This window comes from Haliotis cracherodii, unplaced genomic scaffold (genome assembly GCF_022045235.1).
Source record: "Haliotis cracherodii isolate W230 unplaced genomic scaffold, xgHalCrac1.p SCAF_19, whole genome shotgun sequence".
Taxonomy (NCBI): Eukaryota; Metazoa; Mollusca; class Gastropoda; order Lepetellida; family Haliotidae; genus Haliotis; species Haliotis cracherodii.
The window spans coordinates 12,404,736-12,426,651 of record NW_027266274.1 but is presented as its reverse complement, the minus strand read 5'-3'; the positions used below and the strand labels follow the sequence as shown (position 1 = coordinate 12,426,651).

At 38.9% G+C, this 21,916-nt stretch overlaps 3 protein-coding genes across 3 annotated transcripts; all 3 read left to right on the top strand.

The window, feature by feature from the left end:
• The first annotated feature begins 771 nt into the window (after positions 1-771).
• Positions 772-2,407, top strand: LOC139466652 (melanocyte-stimulating hormone receptor-like). The gene is made up of 2 exons (XM_071248235.1): positions 772-1,405; positions 2,124-2,407. The coding sequence occupies exons 1-2, from the start codon at positions 772-774 to the stop codon at positions 2,405-2,407; spliced, it is 918 nt and encodes a 305-aa protein (XP_071104336.1).
• Positions 2,408-12,570: 10,163 nt separating this feature from the next.
• On the top strand, positions 12,571-13,005 carry LOC139466958 (uncharacterized). The gene has a single exon (XM_071248675.1). The coding sequence runs from the start codon at positions 12,571-12,573 to the stop codon at positions 13,003-13,005; it is 435 nt and encodes a 144-aa protein (XP_071104776.1).
• A 24-nt stretch (positions 13,006-13,029) lies between these two features.
• On the top strand, positions 13,030-17,130 carry LOC139466957 (histamine H2 receptor-like). The gene is made up of 3 exons (XM_071248674.1): positions 13,030-13,090; positions 14,962-15,594; positions 16,725-17,130. The coding sequence occupies exons 1-3, from the start codon at positions 13,030-13,032 to the stop codon at positions 17,006-17,008; spliced, it is 978 nt and encodes a 325-aa protein (XP_071104775.1). The 3' UTR covers positions 17,009-17,130.
• Positions 17,131-21,916: the final 4,786 nt, after the last annotated feature.

Here is a 21,916-nt window from a genome sequence, read left to right as displayed (position 1 = left end):
GGTGCCAGTTCCCACTTCCATCTCATCCAATGTTAAAGCAACTGATAATCCATATCGACTATGGCATATTCTCATTCGTTGCCTTAAACAATGATTTAGTAACACAATCTCAAATACAATTAGACAGGTCCCATATTCTCCGTGTCTTATCTCCGTAACCATCGTGATTTGGGGGCCAATGTTGACACTGCAATCATCGACAAGCAATCCATATTAGAACAGTTTATTATCCTCCATTAACAACATATGGAATGGTTCAGTATTGATTGGCTCTCAGAGTGAGGACGGATGGTTTGAGGACATGGTGTACCTGTGTAGGTGAGCTTAGATTCATTGTTTAGATTAACCCAGGATAAACTAAATAGATGCGCGTTGTTTTCCAGATAGTTTAGGTACCATCTGTATTATTTGGACTCGCTAATGTCGAGGCTGAAGACTCATGGATATCATAATCCAGATATCATGATTATAAATGTGGTAACCAACAAACACTTTGAATTCACGTGTTCATTCATATCAGTGTGATGTATACATTGTCCATTCATCATGTTCAAAATATCCATTGATTGGATTGGATGTTGAATGGGAACGGGAGTGAATGAGTCACATGGAGAATGACAAGCCTCACATGATGAAATAGCCTTCAGGATGTCAGCGTATATGGCATAACGATGGAATGACAATTGCAATACAGACATCAATGTTTTGCAGAGCTAGGACTATCCCTTTGAGGCTACCCACAAACTTGAGCGAAAAACAAATCTGTGGAAAATGAATTCTTCCAGGGACGAAAACACAATGACTATAATGATAATATTGTCGGTGTTAGTTATGGTGATATCTATTATATCTCTTGCTGGGAACATCTTGGTGTTAACCGCCATCATCAAAAGTCGAAGACTTCATACCACGTCCAATGTGTATATATGTGCCCTGGCTGTGACGGACATCTTCATCTGTGTGATACACGCAGTAAAGTATACCCTGAGAGCGGTCGAGGTCAACTTGTCTTACATCCCATGCTGTATAGTCGTGGCCATGTCTACCTTTGGGTGTGCTACCAACCTTATGCTGATTGAGGTCATCAGTTTAGACAGATTTTATGCCATATATTGGCCATTCAAGTACAGAAAGATATGCACTATGTCCAGAGCTTTAAAACTAAGCGTTTTCATCGTGATTATTACTTTCGCCAGTGGATCTGTTCTTTTCAGTGTGTTTCATCCAAGGTTTCCGAAAACGATTTGTTGGTCTGAAGAGATCCTTGTGGCTCCTATAGTGACGGTGTTTACTGTAGTGACGTGTTGTGTAGCCCTGGAGCTAACGGTTATGTATGGAGCAATGTTCTACAAGGCCGTGGAGCACCAGAGGAATCTGTCCATTGGCTACTTCAGCAAGCATAAGGGTAAGTTGGAATATCAGTAAAATCGCAATACGAAAGGCGATGACAAATTTTGAGGTAACTTATAGATGTGAATTCACAGTTCCTCTGGACATCTGTAAATTCAGATGTCATGGTACATGTATCTGTTTCTCTGACAACACTCTCAGAAACAACTCTGGTTGAACAGAGGTAGACCATAAACAATTTCATGGTCGACTCCAGACGTCCTTTGTGTTATTTGGGCATTGTCTACACTGTTAAGTGTTCAATTGATTTTTGTTTATTGTCAGTGGTCCATTTAAATAATGTCCACAGCTATTTTGCCCTTTGAACCAAATGGAATTTGTTTCGATGGAAAATCTAAACTGGTTATTCTCTTCAATAATTTATATTTGTTTGATTGATTTTGGCTGTTATAGTGTAGAAATGTTTTTTAGAAACTAAGTGTTAAGGAGAAAGCTATCTATTTCTGTTGGTAAAGGTAAGGCACCTCTTGATCAACAGAGATAAGGCGGAGTGTGGTTTTGCAAACACCAGGTGTCATCATTCATATAATTTTCAGTGCTATGTTTGCCTTCAATGGAATCCGTTTTGGCAGATAATCTAGACTGTTTCTAACATTGCTGGCCACAGGCAGAATTGGTTCATTCTCCTTGTGTACTTTAAATTTGGACAAATGTCTCATGTAATCGGATTTTAGTAGAAAATGCGTAATCAGACACCTCATTTCGATTTTCAGATTCGAGCATATTTGACATCAAAGCCCTAAAGACGTGTAGTGTTGTTCTGGGAGCCTTCCTTGCCATGTGGATCCCGCCTTTAGCCATGTTTAATGTAATAGCCCATTCACCCAACCCCAGTGATTATGCCCTGCCGCTGGCTGTATGTATGATATTCCCGGCTCTTAACACTGCCGTGGACCCCGTGGTATACGCCATCATGAGGAAGGACATCAAGAAAGGCATTCATAGGCTGTTCAGGAGATCAGGCAGACAGGCAACCACAACTGAACAGTGTGATTGAAGCGTTCAAGAAAGGCATTCATAGGCTGTTCAGGAGATCTGATAGGCGGACAGCCATCACTGAACAGTGAGTGAAGCATTCAAGAAAGGCATTCATAGGCTGTTCAGGAGATCAGATAGGCAGACAGCCATCACTGAACAGTGAGTGAAGCATTCAAGAAAGGCATTCATAGGCTGTTCAGGAGATCAGATAGGCAGACAGCCATCGCTGAACAGTGAATGAAGCATTCAAGAAAGGCATACATAGACTGTTCAGATCAGATAGGCAGACAGCCATCACTGAACAGTGAGTGAAGCATTCAAGAAAGGCATTCATAGGCTGTTCAGGAGATCTGATAGACTGACAGCCACCACTGAACAGTGAGTGAAGCATTCAAGAAAGGCATTCATAGGCTGTTCAGGAGATCAGACAGGCAGACAGCCATCACTGAACAGTGAGTGAAGCATTCAAGAAAGGCATTCATAGGCTGTACAGGAGATCTGATAGGCAGACAGCCACCACTGAACAGTGAATGAAGCATTCAAGAAAGGCATTCATAGGCTGTTCAGGAGATCAGATAGGCAGACAGCCACTACTGAACAGTGAGTGAAGCATTCAAGAAAGGCATTCATAGGCTGTTCAGGAGATCAGATAGGCAGACAGCCACCACTCAACAGTGAATGAAGCATTCAAGAAAGGCATTCATAGGCTGTTCAGGAGATCAGACAGGCAGGCAGCCACCACTGAACAGTGAATGAAGCATTCAAGAAATGCATTCATAGGCTGCTCAGATCAGACATTCAGGCAGTGAAACCATTAAACTGTGAGAGGTAAGCATTCACGAAATGCCATAGAGACGCGCTTTTTCTTCAGAGTGTGAAGTTTGTGCATCGTCCGTTCATCTAGGGGTCTGGACACCTTATGTGCCCCATGACGGTGAATAGTGAAACGCTGTTTGCCTGATAAACAAAATATCATGCCATGTTTCATAAAAAATGTACTTCATGCACAGGTACGAATGACATCTTTCCTATGTGTAATGTTTTCTACATTTTCTAAATGAAACATGTTGTTAAGTAATATGTCAGTACACAGTCTCAAAAATGTTCAAATCATCAAATCCTTGCTGGCAGAGGTACACAGAACAACGCCCCGAGAAGATCCAGGTTAGAATTGTCTTCAGCAATCCATGGTTGTTGGGATCGGGTGGTCAGGCTCAGTGACTTCGTTTGATGCATGTCATCGTATCCCATTTGCGTAGAACATTGCTCATGACGAAACATCTTCATTCTTTTCATCAGGCAAATATGCAGCTCCCATATCAAATACACAGATTTACAACCCACGCAGGCTTCCGGCTGATGTCCCATGACAAGTGTGTTTATACTGTGAGATTAGATTTACTGGAAGGCTTGAGAGCGAGCATTGTTCTGGTTATATGGTATACCTGTGCCGCGGGACATAATAAGCTCTGATGGCGTTAACCATTTAAAGAACTCGTGGTGTGTACAGATATAGCGTTATCCATTTTATAGGCTCACCAGCAAATGGAAATTGATTGTATGAACTGTGTATTATAGCAATTAAGTACATCCACGTAACGTAAACGTATTTCCAACACATTCTACACAATGTGTGTTTTGATCAATGCATTTACACTACAGGGCGTTTACTTAATTATCCGATATGACGCCTGTTAGGGGTTTACAAGTTTAGTGCAAATATTTGACATTTTCTTTAACACATTTAACCCATTGCAACCTGACAATCAAACAAGATGATTACTATTCAGGAAATGCGAATTTGTTCAACAATTTTGTAATATGAAAATGAACCCTACTTTTGTCATTTTCTATCCCAAAATTGTACGTACCACAACCAGAACCTCTAAAAAAAGACAAAGTAACTGAGATGGCAGAATTTTGCACCATATATGCAGCTTAACATAACTAGAGTCATCTTTCTTTGATCGAATGTCAGGCATGGTTCCATCTCTTATCCATGGTCTTTCTATGATGATTTCAAAAAGCGTTATGGTAGACATGAGGAGAACACTTCTGAGGTTTAGGTATCAGTGACAAAGGTTATGTCTGATGGGATTTCCTTATTTGACTTCGACCATATGACCCAGTGTTTTGTTTTAGGTGAACTAGCCTTTGCAAGTGTTTGTGATGGATGCCACAGGTGAGGAAGGATACGCTCCCCTTTTCGCGAAAAACGGCTGCACCTCTCAAACCGACAGCTGAAACTGTGGACCTCATCTAGTTCTGAAAAGAAAATTTCATTTATTTTATAGAACTCCTACTTTGATGCCCTGATCTGTGTTATGTCCCTTGGTCGTGTGTAGTGTCATTTTATGCATTGCCAATGTCAGTTAACACTGACAAATATGCTCGACCTACATGTAAGTTGAAATTGAATAAATATTATTGACAAGTGGATAAGTGTGATTCGCTTACTGGGTCCTTTCCTTAGTGGTATATCCATTCATTGACGTTGAAGATTTTTACATATCTTCATGACATAACTATGAAATATGTTCGCATTTGCACATGATTTGTCATTGTTAATGCATTAACAAGTTACCTTCAGGCGAAACTAATTGGATTCAAACATCTGAAACATAGCATATATTTAATCATCTCTTGAAACATTGGGAAATAATGAGTAGCTATAAAGTAGAAATTAACACAAGAGTTTAACTAATTTTCTTTCATATTTTGACAGTAAGATAAGTGAACTTAATTTATAAGTTTGGAAAATGAAGAAAAATATAAATGATACACAAACAGTGAAAAATTACACAAATTGATTTGTAAGATTGAGCTGTTTTGAAGAATATCTGAATAAATGAGCACCATGGTTTATCCCATTGTCAGTATAAAATGTTGAGCAAAAGATGTGTATATGTGAATAGTGGCTATCTTGCGATGATGCAACATACAGCCTCAGGCAATTGCACAAATATGCATCCAGCATGTTTCAATCAGCTTCAGGCACAGAAACCATATTTCCGCTGGTGATGGTTTCTCAATTTATTGACATTTACAGGTCGTCATTATGGTACCGTAATAAGGGGATGGGAGACAATGCCTATAAACAGGTCTTCTGGGGTAACTCCACATTTGATTACCTTTTGAAGCTATTCTGTATTCAGATGACAAATACATGAAGTTTGCTTTGATATTATTTATTCTACCATGACATTTTTGCTTGCTTGATTTCGATTGGTTAAAAAGAGGTTTCCTTTTTGCTACGGAAACCCCTTTTAAAATATATAAAGCCTTTTCACCCAAAAAACGTGCGTATGAATACATCGATAGCCTACATATGCCCATCCATCACTCCCATATGAACTTTAAAAACGTATCTTTATTTCCTTTATTACATGCTGGGTCTCAAATACAACCCAGGTCTCTTACACACGCCGAGTCAAGGACTCTCGCGAAATTGATAGACGGACTAGTGTCTAATAGAGGAAATACGGTAGTTTGATATCGGATGATTTTGGCATTCTAGGCCACCGCCCTGACTGCAACGTTGATGACATTACAAGATTTAACAAAGGCATATCTTTTCCATACAAATGAAATGTTTATGAAACTGTTAGGGACATTCCATGGCGATAAGAATCAGAACAGGCAATATCCTCATAGACAGAACTGACAATGACAGTAAAATAAAACATTATAAAACATGTTTGATGAAACTTTATTCCTGACAACATGTTGTTTGCAAACCTTTTTGTGATCGATATTCATTGACATGTCTGTCTACCACCACCGTGAGGATTTGGCCGGAGAGGATTTAAAAGTCCATCAGAAAATACTGACTTCATGCTCTAGCTCCCTTCAAAAGGGGAAAACAATGTCCCGACATCACTGACGTCAAAGAACACTTGATCATAGCAACTTATCAAACTTTATGAGATTCATTTCAGAACACACTCAAATATGAAAATCATACACGAACCACTGTTTCAGGGACACAACTGTCACAATAAACATGCTTGCGTTGAATCCACGAAAACTTCAAATTGACAGGTCAAATCATGCAGATTCCCTGTGTCAAAATAGCCGACTTGTCCGCAGCCGTAAAAGCTTCTTGTCTGCAGCCTAAAAGGCGGCTGTTCAGTCATAATCCAGTTCCATTGGTAATCACATTGTACCAACAGGTTCATTCCCAGTCAATCTACAGGTTAATGTTGAACACATCATAGATCGGGATTTTGAAGTGTGAGTAACTGCGATGTAGGTCAAGTTCTGACACATCCATGTTCGGGGTGGAGAGGCGTTTATTTTGATTTTTTTTATCATTTACTAGGGGTATTTGCTAACTAACTAATGAGACTTATACATGCAAAGTAAATAGTTGAATGTTAATTCATAAAGTTAGTTGTAGAAATATATTCGTTTAGCATTTAAAAACTATTTCTATAACCTGTCACGCCTACAATGTAAATGGCATGTTCGATTTCCAAGAAATGACCTCTCTCACTGATTTTCAAGAAATGACATGGATCAGTCCAAACGGTGCACAGCAGGTTGGTTAAAAAATAAACATCTGTCTTTGGACTAAGTTCGGAGGGTTATTTGTCAAATTCGTTATAAAAAAGTATGTGTTTTGAACACTTATTTTTAACTTCTCAACACTATGGTGTTTTTCATCTTGAACTTTAGTAATACTTGTTACATATATAACTACCTGTGACCACTTTTTGGAATGGTCTAAGATTCCGGACCTTGGTACCCTGTGTTGGTACGCGTTGCAAGAGAGCACCGTTTTCAAAGCGTAATTGCCGTCATAGATAACCGATGACATTATTATCGTTCTCTGGCGCCAGAAAACTACAATCCCTTGTTTGAGAAGATCATTTTCCATCCATGGATCATGGTGCATGCAAATGCTTTTAGTTGTGATTAGAACATGTCCAACATTTGCTTTAAAGACAGGTGAAACGGATATGCATTACTCCCTGTCTGTATGTTTGTGCAATTTTTTTTATTACACTGTACTGATCGAAATGGTTGGAAGTCTTGTTAATTATGACGATATTTGATGTAACCATGCCATTTGATGTAGTGGTATTGGTTATGCATCGTTGGTGTGCTGTGCAAACACGACCTCAACTAAAATATACTTCTAAAAGGTTGAAGAACACCCGTATTTGTTTTGTAATTTACTTTACGAAGGCATACTAGAACAGATTACCTGTAGTAAAATTAAAGTATTAGTGTTCTTTAATTTCTTTTAAGTAGTAAGTACGCGTTTTAAACCTTTTCCGCACCCATTGCGATTCTGACACAGTAAGATTGATGAGCAAATTAAAGTTGCATTGGCCCATATCGTTAAAGGTAACTCATATTTATCATCATGTTGTCATGAGCTCTTTTTATGTTTTTTTCGTAAACCGAGGAGCAAAAGAAATTATACCTCTATCAGAATTGACCCAGACACATTTATCCTGTGGTGTTGTGGATGTATGATATGTTGCTGAAATCGCATATGACCTTGCAGTCACCTTTTATGTCCCTATGTATTGCGAGGGCAGTAAAAGAAAAAATCAACAACGACTGCACGACAGTGTATTGATCTTCTGTGAACCTGTCACAGCGGCCATTTTCATGACCATCCCAGTCGTTTCAATAGAATGCTTAAACTACTCTTGTTTCCACCCACTCTTTGCGTTTCAACTCGCCCCAACCTCCGCAGATCGACGAAATATTTGATTGTATATGGGATACCAGCTGGAATACAAGAATATTATAAAGTGTGCTAGGAAAAGAAAAACTAGAATTTTTTAATAGATCAATTAGCTGTCTGATTTTTAATCAGATCTCTGTGTCCATCAATCAATTCACTGTATAACCATTGATGTTAATAAGTATATATACCTATGTTGTTTAGCACCATCCATCACTTGCTTGATAAAGGTGTTAGGATCTACACCGAAACGTCGCACAAATTGTAATAAAGAAGTTGTTCATCCATAGAACTTGTCACACCAACTTCTAAATGACACTGAAAGAAGTTATTTTTAATAGAGCCAGAAATACGATCCCACATATGTGGAACTTGCTGATGGAGACATAGAACGTGCATACAGGATATCGAACAAACCAAATACAATGAAAATGGCACACTGGGATGATAAAATCCAAACACTTGGACTTAGGGATACCCTGAGACAAATGGGATATGGTATAGCTAATGACCTAACATTTTTCGAGATGAGAAGGTTTTTTTTATAAAGGAGGTAGACTTGTGGAGGATGTGAAGAAGGATATTGAGATGTGTGATAGTCAAGAGACACCAGAGAGCACTACAGCACACAGACGAGAGAAGGAATAGGCTGGACATCAGAACATCACCCTCACAAGGACATAGACGGGGAGGTTCACACACAGGACAACGACTTCTAAGTTCTCACTCTAAGACCTGGGACAGGACAGCAATCCGCTAGGGGTGATTGTAGGACGCCTCTTGAAGATACGACAACCGATGTCGATGATTGTAAATCTGAGAATAGAACATTTGTTTTCTGGAATGTATCAGGACTGAATTCTAAATAAACTAAACAGGACTCTACAGATTATTCAAACTCATTTGACTTCATCAGCTTTACAGAAACATTGATTAAAGATATAGACATAAGTTTGATATTTCAAGGATTCAAGCTATGGATCAAAGAAGCTGAACAGATTTCCAACTTTGGTAGACTTTTGGGTGGTATTGTCATATTAGTTAGACAACAACTTGTTAAGTATGTAAAATGGGCTTTGCAGCAGTCACATTTTCATGTTGTTAGATGAAACCGTATTTGGATTTAAGAAAGATTTACTATATTCATGTGTTTATGTTCACCCTGATCGTTCGACTTGGTACACAAACCCTTTGAGGCAATGCAAAAATGGCATAAATATATTACAAAATGACTTACTTGATATATTAGTACATGGTGATGATATTTATGTGATGATTGTGGGAGACTTGAATGCCAGAACTAGCACTAAATCTGATTTTGTAGAAGATGATATCCTTGCATATCTCGAGGGACATGATAACACTGTATGGCGATTTCTATCAGACAATTTCAGCTTAAAAAGATTTTCTGTGGATTTATCTTTGAATAATTTTGATAACAGCTTACGAGATTTATGTAGTATACTAAATATACATATCATGAATGGAAGGTGCGGGTCAGACGCCAGTGTGGGAGATACATTTTATAGGAAACCAGGGTGCGAGTATGGTGGATTATGTTATTGCCTCGTCCAAGTTGTTTGATGTGTGCCATGGCTTTACATTCCATATCTAGCTGAGTCATCACACCTTCCGGTCACGACTAGTTTACGTGCGCTTCAAGTAATTGACCCTGCGTCACGCAATCCACATAACAATGATTCCTTTAAATGTATGTGGGTTGAAGAGAAGACAGTTTAGAGGAACAGTTTAGAACAAAGCTTATGTCTTGGACTGCGCATGATTTACTGGAGCAGGCTGTAGAGATAGCATTTGTTAACGTTGAAGAAAGTATTGGGTATATTACTGAAGCTGATAGAATCGCTGCAACTGATGTAAAGAAAATAAATAAGGGCAATAAACATGATCAACAATGGTTTGATAGCGAATGCCAGCTAATTTAAAAGGAAGGCTGTAGACGTTTAAAATATGAATAACTTAAGACAGAATAAGGACAGAGGATCACTAACAGACTGTAACAGACTGTAATAGAGTCAGAAAATCAGTACGACGAAAACAAAAACAGAAAATTTTGAACAAAAACAGAAACTGTTGGAATCAAGCATTGATGATATTAAAACATTGTGGTCATCACTAAAAGCCATTGAGCCAAATGAATATTCCAAAAATGACATTGCTATTCATGACTGGTTTTGAGCATTTCCAGAAATTGTTTTCAGTTCCATTTAGCTGTGACGATATCAATTTATTTGCCATGAAATTCAATGAAGATAAAGTTGACAGTAAAACAGCTGATATTCTTGAATGTCCAATATCTAGAGAGGACATTATTGACAGTATCTCCCACCTTAAAATAATGAGGCATCTGGAAATGATGTGATATCACAGGTTTTTTTAAACATTCCTCAGATATTTTGATACCATATTTGGAACATATTTTTAATATCCTTTTGGAGAGATCATATTTCCCACAGAATTGGCCAGTTGGCATATTGTTCCTCTTCACAAATAGGGTGCAATCAGCGATGTTAATAATTATAGAGGTATAACTCTCCTCAATACATTCAGTAAAAGTTTTTTACTTGGTGGATTCTTATGATAAAATAAGTAAGTCACAAGCAGGTTTTAGAAAGGGATACTCCATCATTGCAATGCTTTTATTCTATATTCTATAATACAGAGATATCTATCAGTGAAAGGAGGGAAGTTATATGCTGTATTTGTAGATTTTGACTGTCTGAAAAGGGTTAACTTGTGGTCCCTCTTTCAAAGACATGGGCTAAGTAGCAGAATTTGAACGTTATAGTGTTATATAAAAATGTGAAGGTGTGTGTCCGGAGCAATGGCACTATATCGCATAATTTTGAAAGTAGCATGGGTGTCCGACAAGGATTTCTATTTAGTCCCCTCCTATTTTTCTTTTTTTATAAATGAATTAGCAAATCAATTCTAAAATAATTGCACGGATGGAATACAAGTACATCACGAAACTATTAAATTATTTCCGCTTCTTTTCGCTGACGATATAGTCACGTTCTTGAGCACAATACCAGGCTGGCAAAAGCAAATACAATGTGGTACGGGTCAAAACTTACTGTAAATATCGATAAAACCAAAGTTGTAGTTTTAGAAAATGGTGGTAACGTATCCAGAAAAGACAAATGGCTTTACAGAAGGAAGCCTGTAGAAGTTGTTCCATTTTATATACCAAGGCGTGTGTTTTACAAGTAGATTAACTTGGTCAAGAAATGTACATGACATTTCATTGCAAGCCAAGAACATTTTGGTAGGCATATTAAAAATTCTTAGAATTCTGGACAATATTACATATGATGTTCACTTTAAATTATTTAATGAAAAAAATAAGCTTGATTCTATTGTATGAATCAGAAATTTGGGGCCTATGACATTTGGATGTTATTGTAAAAATACATGTATGTGCATGTAAAATGTTCGTTGATGTGAAATTAGCACAGAAAACGCAAGGGTATATGGTGTGAATGCGGAAGGTTTCCCATGTATATCTATAGTTATTTAAAGGTTATTAAATACTGTGTCAAGTTATTGAATATGCCATCTTTAAGATACCCTAGAAAATGTTATATATATGCTTCTCTAGGATAGCCATGCGAAACAAAATTAAGCATCAAAAGTTAAAAACATGTTATACGAATGTGGATATTGTTATATTTGGTTACAGCAACATGTACAGTGTAGATATGCCATTTCTGCATATGCATTTCTTCACCCGTTTGACACAGACCTTAAAAGATATGTACATCCAAAATTGGCATGGTTCCTTGTCCAGTTCTAGAAAGGTAAATTACTACACTACATCTTATACTTGAAGCTTATCTATTAAGTGTAAATTTACATAAGTTTAGAACAGCTATTTCTCGATTTCATTGTGGCTCACTTGATATATTTATTGAAACAGGCATATATGAAGGTATTGCCCGGGAACATAGACTTTGAAGGATTTGTGAAACTGATGAATGGAATTGTTTGAAGATGAATATCACCTTTTATGTGTATGTCCGATGTATAATGATTTAAGAGCAAAATATCTAAACATCTATTTCTACCACAACCCAAACGGTAATAAATGTTGTAACTTAATGACATGTGATTGTACAGAAACCATGAGAAATTTATCAATTTCCATTTATCATGCTATGAAACTAAGAAAATGTATGAATTTCTAACACGCCCCAGACAATGTACGAGGGGCGATTGATAAGTTGTGAGCCTACCTCTGAAGGAGTGTGGTACGGATGAATTATTTTGTGGTGGTGATAGACTGATCAAGTACAGTGACATACACAGGAGGATTGTTGTATTGGACACATTATTTAGTTTAGTATAAGCTATTGACTGCGAGGGGGGTTATGAGATGACTTAAAATGGAGAAACAGGAAAAATGAGCTGTTATCAAATACCTTTACAAGAAAGGCTTAACACCCAATGCCATATATGAGGATATGTTATCCATACTAGGGGAAGATGCCCCGTCATATGCAACAGTGAAAAGATGGGTGGCAGAGTTTAAACGTGGGCGATCGAGCACTGATGATGAACCCCGTCCTGGTCCACCTGTTGTGTCTTCAACACCTGAAATAGTACAGCGAATCCTGGACATAGTCATGGACGACCGACGAGTGACACAGCGACAGATAGCCAACAGAATGCACAAGGTTTCTGCTCGATGGGTCCCCAAACTGTTGACAGCTGATCAGAAACGTCAAAGAGAGAGTCTCTCAAGGGAGAACTTCAAGCCTTTTGAAGGTGATCCAGATAACTTTCTCAAACGATTTGTTACAATGGACGAAACATGGGTCCACCACTTTGAACCTGAATCAAAACAACAGTCTAAACAGTGGAAACATGTCACATCTCCTATTCCAAAGAAAGCATAGTCTGTGCCTTTAGCTTGGAAAGTCATGGCATCCGTGTTTGGGGATTCTGAAGGTGTGATCATGGTGGACTGGCTTCCTAAAGGCCGTACTGTTACAGGGGCTTACTATGTGGAACTTCTGAGACAGTCTGAAAATCAAATTTACGCGACGTGGAAAGTTGACGAAAGGTGTGCTTTATCATCACGACAATGCTCCAGCACACACATCACTGATAGCAATGGCCAAAATCCATGAGTTTTGCTTTGAACTTCTCCAACATCCACCTTATTCACCTGATTTGGCTCCGTCGAACTATCATCTAGTCCCACAGTTGAACAGGCATTTAGCTGGAACTCATTTCCAGTCAGATGATGACGTCATTACAGCGGTCAACAACTTTTTGAGTGACCAAGAAGTTGACTTCTACAAAAGTGGCTAATGGCATTGCAACATCGCTGGCAGATGTGTGTTGACCTTAAAGGGGACTGTGTCGAAAAATAAAAAGCTTTGGTATCAAACTGACTTTGTTTTCTTTGTTATCAATCAAACTTATCAATCGCCCCTCATACAAAAGGTCTTGGATTGATTCACCCTCTGTTGTCTATATCTTACCTGCCTCGGTCAGATATAAATATCCTTGGATGAAAAGGGGCATTATATTTTTATCACTATAAACTCACTAAACTCTCATAAAATCTTGCCACCCAAATGTCCCACTCCTCACTGTCATCAGCTAACGTTCAAACATTAAAACATCAGAATCGGTATACCTTTCTATGTTCATGTTTTTCATACTGTCCACAAATTTCAAGTTGTGCGAATTTCTTCATTTTTCAATTAAAGAGTCGAATTCGATTACTTTTTAGGTTAATGAAGCAGGTGTACGTTCACCTGACATAGTAGATCACACGATTCGCTGAAAAAAGGACTTCGTGGAATAAATTTTGACAATCTTGATTATGACGTCATAAACATTCCATGACGTCCCTGATGAGGGTTATGAATCCTGCGCCCTTATGTGGCCTGATATGGACAGTGGCGTTTTGCTATTATCGGCATTGCAAAGTAAGAACCTATTAAGACTGATACATAGTGTATAAAGTGATGACTATATTAAACAACAACTCCAGCCCAGGACAGAATAGTCAAAACGATGCCATTAAGAAATCAGGTCACAATCTTCCACTCAGATAAGGACTTGGTCCAAGAGGCAATTGGTGTAAGAGTACATGCCCCGAAATCGTCTGCACAGACGACATTTGTGTACACGACGTCCCCGTGTCATCCCTCAACTTACTGCAGGTTATTTAAAAGCAGACAGGTCACTTGTTCTCCGTTTCTAATCTCCGAAACCACCCTGAATTGAGGACCAATGTTGACACTGCAATAATCGACAAGCAAACACTGTTTGAATAGGTTATTATCCTCCATTAACACCATATGGGATGGTTCAGTATCGATCGGCTCTCAGACTGCGTAGGGGTGGTTTGAGGACATGGTATACCTGTGTAGGTGAACCTAGAATAATATTTTAGATTAACCCAGAATATACTAAATAGATGCGCGTTGTTTTCCAGATAGTTCCGTTACCATGAATATTGTTGGGACTGACTAATTTCGAGGTTAAAGACCAATGTATGTCATTGATATAAGTATCATTATTGTGTTAATGACCACCACACGCTTTGCATTCACGTGTTAATCCATGTCAGTGTGTTGTATACATTGTTCACTCATCGTGTTCAAATATTCATTGATTGGATGGGATGTTGACTTGCAATGATGCATCGTGGTTGCATGAGGGAATGAACCACGTGGACAATGACAAGCCTCACATGATGAAATAGCTTTCAGGATTTCGGAATGCATCGCATTACGATGGAATATGGATTGCAATTCAGACATCAGCGTTGTGCAGAACAAGGACTATCCCTTTGAGGCTACCCACAAACTGACGAGAAAAACAATCTGTGCAAGTGAAATCTTCCGGGAACGAATACAATATGACTATAATAATAATATTGTCGGTGTTAGTTATGGTGATATGTATTATATCTGTGGCTGGAAACATCTTGGTGATAACCGCCATCATCAAAAGTCGAAGACTTCATACCACGTCCAATGTGTATATATGTGCCCTAGGTGTGACGGACATCTTCATCTGTGTGATACACGCAGTAAAGTACGCCTTGAGAGCGGTCGGAGTCAACTTGTCTCATATCCCATGCTCTATTGTCGTGGCCATGTCTGTCTTAGGGTGTGCTACCAACCTTATGCTGATTGAGGTCATCAGTTTAGACAGATTGTGTGCCATATATTGGCCATTCAAGTACAGAACGATATGCACCATGTCCAGAGCTTTAAAACTAAGCGTTTTTATTGCGATTTCCACTTTCGCCAGTGGATCTGTTCTTTTCATTGTGTTTCATCCTAGGTTTCCGAACACTATGTGCTGGCCTGGAGACATTTTTGTGGAGCCGATAGTGACGGTGTTTACTGTAGTGACGTGTTGTGTAGCCCTGGAGCTAACAGTTATGTATGGGGCTATGTTCTACAAGGCCGTTGAGCACCAGAGAAACCTGTCCATTGGCTACTTCAACAAAAATAAAGGTATGTGAGAATATCAGTAAAATCCCCATTAGAAAATATAACAAAACACCCAAAGGCGATGACAGATTGCGGATATACCTTATGGATGTGAGTTAACGGTTCCTCTGGACGTCTGTATTCTCAGACGTTATGGTACTTACATGTATATGTTTCCATGACAACCCTCTTAGAGACAACTCTGGTTGAACAGAACTAATAAAGTGAAATGTGAACACCTGTACACCATTAACACTTCTTTGGGCGACTCTTGACAAACTGACCCGTGAAGATCCGGGGTGAAACAGGTCTTCAGCAACCCATGCTTGCCGTAAAAGGCGACTATGCTTGTCGTAAGAGGCGACTAACGGGATCGGGTGGTCAGACTCGCTGACTTGGTTGATGCATGTCATCGATCCCAGATGCGTTGATCGATGCTCATGATGTCAATCACTGGATTGTCTGGTCCAGACTCGAATGGTCACAGACAACCGTCATATAGCTGGAATATTGCTGCGGCGTTTAACAAGAAACAAACAAACCAAATCTAGACAACCTCCTTAAGCTATAGCAAATTGTTGATATAACTTATGAAAGTGAATTCGTGGTTCCTCTGGATGGCTGCATATTAATACAGATAGTACTTATATGCATCTGCTTTCATGTTCAGAAACAACTCTTGTTGAACAGAATCAACAGAATGACATGTAAACACCTGCAGTCCATAAACACTTTTTTGGCGACTCTTTTCACCCTTTTAATCAGTTGTGTTTTGTTTACAATATTGACAGTTTTCCATTCATTCCTTGATTGATTTTAGTTGTTATCGTGTAGAATTGTCTTAAAGGACCGATGTGTTATGGAAAACACTATCGATCTTTTTTGACACTTTGACACTCTTGATAAAAAGACATAAGGAGGCTTGTGGATTTGCGAACACCTGGTGCCATTCATATTATTTTCAGTGCTCTTTTGCCTTGTTAGCCCAATCGAGTCCTTTATCGAGATAATCTAGATTGGTTCTAACGCAAAGCACTGCCTACACAGGCAGAATTGTTTCATTCTCCTTGTGTACTATAAAATTTGGACAAACGTCTCACGTTGTCTGATATTAGTAGAAAATGCGTAATCGGACAACTCATTTCGATTTTCAGATACGAGCATATTTGACATCAAAGCCCTAAAGACGTGTAGTGTTGTTCTGGGGGCCTTCCTTGCCATGTGGATCCCGCCCTTAGTCATGTTCAATGTAATCGCCCATTCACCCACCCCCCGTGACTATGCCCTGCCGCTATCTGTATGTATGGTATTCCCGACCCTGAACACTGCCGTGGACCCCGTGGTATACGCCATCATGAGGAAGGACATCAAGAAAGGCATTCATAGGTTGTTCAGGAGATCAGACAGACAGGCAACAATCACTGAACAGTGTGAGTAAAGCATTCAAGAAAGGCATTCATAGGCTGTTCAGGAGATCAGATAGGCAGACAGCCACTACTCAACAGTGAATGAAGCATTCAAGAAAGGCATTCATAGGCTGTTCAGATCAGATAGGCAGACAGACACCACTGAACAGCGAATGAAGCATTCAAGAAAGGCATTCATAGGCTGTTCAGATCAGATAGGCAGACAGCCACCACTCAACAGTGAATGAAGCATTCAAGAAAGGCATTCATAGGCTGTTCATATCAGACATTAAGTCAACCATCATTGAACAGTGTGATTGAAGCTTTCAAGAAAGGCATTCATAGGCTGTTCATATCAGACATTAAGTCAACCATCACTGAACAGTGTGAGTGAACCATTCTAGAAAGGCATTCATAACTATAGGCTGTTCATATCAGACATTAAGTCAACCATCATTGAACAGTGTGATTGAAGCTTTCAAGAAAGGCCAAGGAGACTGACTCTCTCTCTCTTCAGATAGTGACGTTTGTGCATCGCCCGTTCATCGGGGGGTCTGGACACCCAGACGCTGTACGCTACTCTTATCACGATCCTCTGTGTGTCAGAATCATACACTTGCTCGTTGGTATGTCCATAAAATGTACAATCTTAAAAAGTATTAATCCGTATTTAAACAAGGATGACTCCCTGAATACAATCCGACCTCGTCAATGTCAGACAAGTCCAATTTATAACCAGGGAGTTTGGTATTTCCTGGATATTTTCAATTTTTTTAAATTTTCACGTCGATTTTCTGTACCTTTCTCCTAATGTTAAATCCCTCCCCTTTTGTATGCGATGGTTCGGTCATTGCTTTTATCTACGTTGCCAAGCTACATTTATTGGAAACAACTCACCAGAGACTTCCCTCTCAGAAATAACTATGTCGAATTTACGACGTCATCAAGTTGCGAGAGCATGTTCGAATATCCAGAAATGATGGCATGATAGAACAACGTTATCTCGTCAAATAATAATAAAATGAATTTGTTGCACAAATTTAGGCATTTCTGATTGGTCGAGAGCTCCCGAAAACTTGCAATAATGCACGCTTTCCCGGAAGTGACAGAACTACTTTTCAAATGACGTCGACCGTTGTTTACGTCTATAAATAGCTTGATGTCTGGAATTCCCTCGCGGAATGCCGATTGACTCGTAAAAGATCCATGTTTGTAAATAAATGGGACGAAAATGTTCAAAACAAAAAATACAAACACTCACTTTTTGTATTTTTAATTCAATTATTACAACATCAAACCAATGCCTGCATTCTCACGAGTCTCGCCCAGTCATATTGATAAAACATGGCTCAGTCTGAAGACGATAGGTATTGCAATTTTAACTCCTCGCTTTTTAAACTTGAACAAGGAGACTATGCTTTTTATTCTGACAAGGAACTGATTTTTTTTTAGTGAAATTAATGAACGCTCTATAATGAGGCAATTCGTCATAATGATGGTAAAACATTATTGTTTTCTGTTTTGATAAGTAAAATATCTTGACGTGACGGAGCGTCAAAAAACTAATGTCGACCTAGTCTTTAAAAAAGCATTTGGAAGTGATACACATGAGGAACAGAATTCACAGATGTTAACTTATTGTGAAGAACACGACGTTTCGGGGTATATACCTACTCCTTCATCAGGAGAATAAATATACTGCATTATTTTTTCAGAACCGTGAAGATTCCAGGGTAGAATAGGTCTTCAGCAACCCATGCTTGCCGTTAAAGGTGACTATGCTTGTCGTAAAGGGCGACTAACGGGATCGGGTGGTCAGACTCGCTGACTTGGTTGATGCATGTCATCGATCCCAATTGCGTGGATCGATTTTCAATCAATCGATGTCAATCACTGCATTGTCTGATCCAGATTCGATTATTTACAGACCACCGTCATATAGCTGGAATATTGCTGAGTGCGACGTTAAACAAACAAACAAAACAACAAATAAAAGTAACTCTCTTTGATTAACAATTAATAGTGTTTTTTATTTATGGAATTGGAACTACTTTGTTTTGCGAAAGTGTGAAGAATATATCATCTAGTGGGTCACTGCATTCCAAGGTAAATCGTGTAAAATGTGCGTCACGGCAAAATTGTCACCCCTTAAAAGAAAAGCGAATTCATTAGAAATGAATTTCAAAGCAATCCCCTACTAACTTAAAAAACAAAGGTTATTGAACCAAATGGTACGTTAGAAACAAAAACGCCGAACCACCACACCCGTGCTGGGAGTGGTACACTGAACGACACCCGTGAAGAGCCGGGTCAGAACCTTGTCGTGAGAGGCGATTTACCTGATAGGGTGGTCAGACTCTGTGACTTCGTTGATGCATGGCTTCCTACCCTAATTGCGTAGAACAGTGCGCAGAACAATGTGTAGAACAATGATGTCCAACAAACAAAGAACGATATTTTTACTTTGCGTCTGGTATCATCTAGAATCTGAAGTTCATTTTCTTTTCTATTCTAGCTTTTATGATGATCTTAGGTTTGAACTTGTTAATCTTTTAGATTTTAAATCATCTGATAAGACTTTTACTATGTTAACTGATAAGACTTTTACTGTGTTAACTGACGTCATGTCAAGCTCTGACGCCTCGTTAATCAAACTTTTAGTATCCACTATTAATGAAATGTTTAACAGGAGACAGCGTTTTACATAATATATGTCTTAGTCGATTGATATCTGTATATTTTAATACATTTTAATCTATTTTATTTTTCTATTAGGTATGATCTTACTGGTGTATATCTGTTTTAAGATAGTGTCTCATAAGCCTAGCTAGGCTGGATGGTATGATAAATTTAATATGATGTATTGCTATTGTTTCATGCCATGTGACACTTTAATAAACTATGTCTATGTCTATGTCTATCATAAATGGATCCCAGCGCTCAAATCAGGCAAATGTACAGCTCCCACATCAAAAACACATATTTACAACCCACAAAGGAGGGGTCATTGACTGGCTTCCATGTGAAGTCACAGGTCCAATGTGTTCATATTGTTTGAGCTGTGTTCTGCTGTAAGGCTTGAGAGTGAGCATTATTCCAATTAGATATACTTGTGAAGCCGGAGATAATGGACTATTGATCGTTCTGGTGTGTGCAGAATAGCGTTAGAATGTAAATGGAGGTTTGTCAAATGTCTATTGTTGTACACCGACACCGTGTCAATGCATATTTAACTCATTTTATATAATGTGTATTTTATTTACTACATATCCATTTACACTACTGGGCGGTTATTTAGTTTCCGATATGATGCCTGTGATGCATTTAACAAAAGTCCAGTGTAAATATATGACACCTGACACAACTAACCCACCGCCTCCTATCAACAAGACAGCACGATTGACCGTTCAGCAAATCCGAAATGACACAGAACCTGCCCTATAGTCTAAAACGTTTCAATGCCAACAAACCCGACCTTGTCTTTTTAAAATCCAATGAAATAATTCAAATCATTGAATTCTCTACCCCTTTTGACACAAATGTGAGTAAGAAGATTCGGTATTTAGGAAAAACATGACAAATATGCGGACCTCTCTTTTGAAATGTCACGCTTGCACCCCAAGTACCAAGTTGTCCGACTCCCCATTGCACTTGGTGCCTTAGGTTTGGAACCTCCAATCTGTTGACTTACATAGGGAGAGTACCCGGGTTTGCTACCAGGAATACAGCCCTTCTGACAATCTGGGTAATGCGGAAGGCTGCAGTGTTGGGGAGTCTTCACATTCTCCGAAAAGTTCTGCGTGGGTTTGACAAGGCAGCGCTTCCTGGGAGAAGTCCCATTCGCTGTCTGCGCTGAGTGTAGTGGGGGCAAGGGCCCTGAGCTGATGATGGGCCGAACTAGCATGACTGTGCCAGGATCACTCAATTCCGCTAGGCTGCATTTTTTATATTAGTCTGCAAATAATAATAATAATAATAATAATAATAATAATGATAAATAAATAAATAAATAAATTGCACAACTCTTCACACAAACGAATGCACATTTATCAACGCTGTAGGTGTTATTCAGGTCTACTTTCAGGGAAAAATTCTTCGAGCAACTTTTCAGTTTAATGCAAATGCCCACCATATAACATCTGAATATAAGGATTATTTGTTTCAAATGACTCCTAAACTACTAATACACTCACAAAGGAGAACAATGTCACTCATAAATACCTACGAAAAATGGAACATGTCAGGAAGGCAGGTGTATGCAGTTAGCAACATCGTTATGGCCATGTTTCAACTAACAGTTACTTACATAGGCACAATGGCATGAAAAATAATTAAGATTTGTTGTACAATCTCGGAATATGATACTAAATCTTACTATTGTTTTTTATACCAAAATTGTACTTAACATAACCACTATACACAGATAATCTGACTGATACCGCAATGTCTCGCCAATATCCAAGCAGGTAAGCATAACTAGAGTCGCCTCCCTTTGATCGAATGCCAGAGATGGTTACCTCTCTGATACATGGAGTTTGCAATCGTGCATGTACTTTCTACGAAGATCTCAGTGTATCATACGACTCAAAAGCCAAGGCCTTGGCAGAGCTTTCAAAAGTTTTATGATAGACATGTGGAGGACGTACCAGTGCCAAAGATTATGTCCGCTTAATCAATGTGGCAAATAAAAGCAACAAACCCTCACCGTATTAAAAAGAAATCTAAAAAAAACCAGAGTCGACTGTATGATTCCGACTATATCATGGGCATGCGTTTATGAATCACTATGGTATAGTGATAATACTAGGGGTCCGCGAAAACATTGGCGTATCCTGCAAAACGGAGGGCACCTGTCACACACACACGCACGCACGCACGCACGCACGCACGCACGCACGCACGCACGCACGCACGCACACACACGCAAAGGCAAGTCAATT

Coding starts and splice junctions, on each gene's coding strand:
- LOC139466652 (XM_071248235.1), top strand. CDS start 772: ATGAATTCTTCCAGGGACGAAAACACAATGACTATAATGATAATATTG. Junction 1,406..2,123: donor CTACTTCAGCAAGCATAAGG/GTAAGTTGGAAT, acceptor TTCGATTTTCAG/ATTCGAGCATATTTGACATC.
- LOC139466958 (XM_071248675.1), top strand. CDS start 12,571: ATGTTATCCATACTAGGGGAAGATGCCCCGTCATATGCAACAGTGAAA.
- LOC139466957 (XM_071248674.1), top strand. CDS start 13,030: ATGGCATCCGTGTTTGGGGATTCTGAAGGTGTGATCATGGTGGACTGG. Junction 13,091..14,961: donor GGACTGGCTTCCTAAAGGCC/GTACTGTTACAG, acceptor AATCTGTGCAAG/TGAAATCTTCCGGGAACGAA. Junction 15,595..16,724: donor CTACTTCAACAAAAATAAAG/GTATGTGAGAAT, acceptor TTCGATTTTCAG/ATACGAGCATATTTGACATC.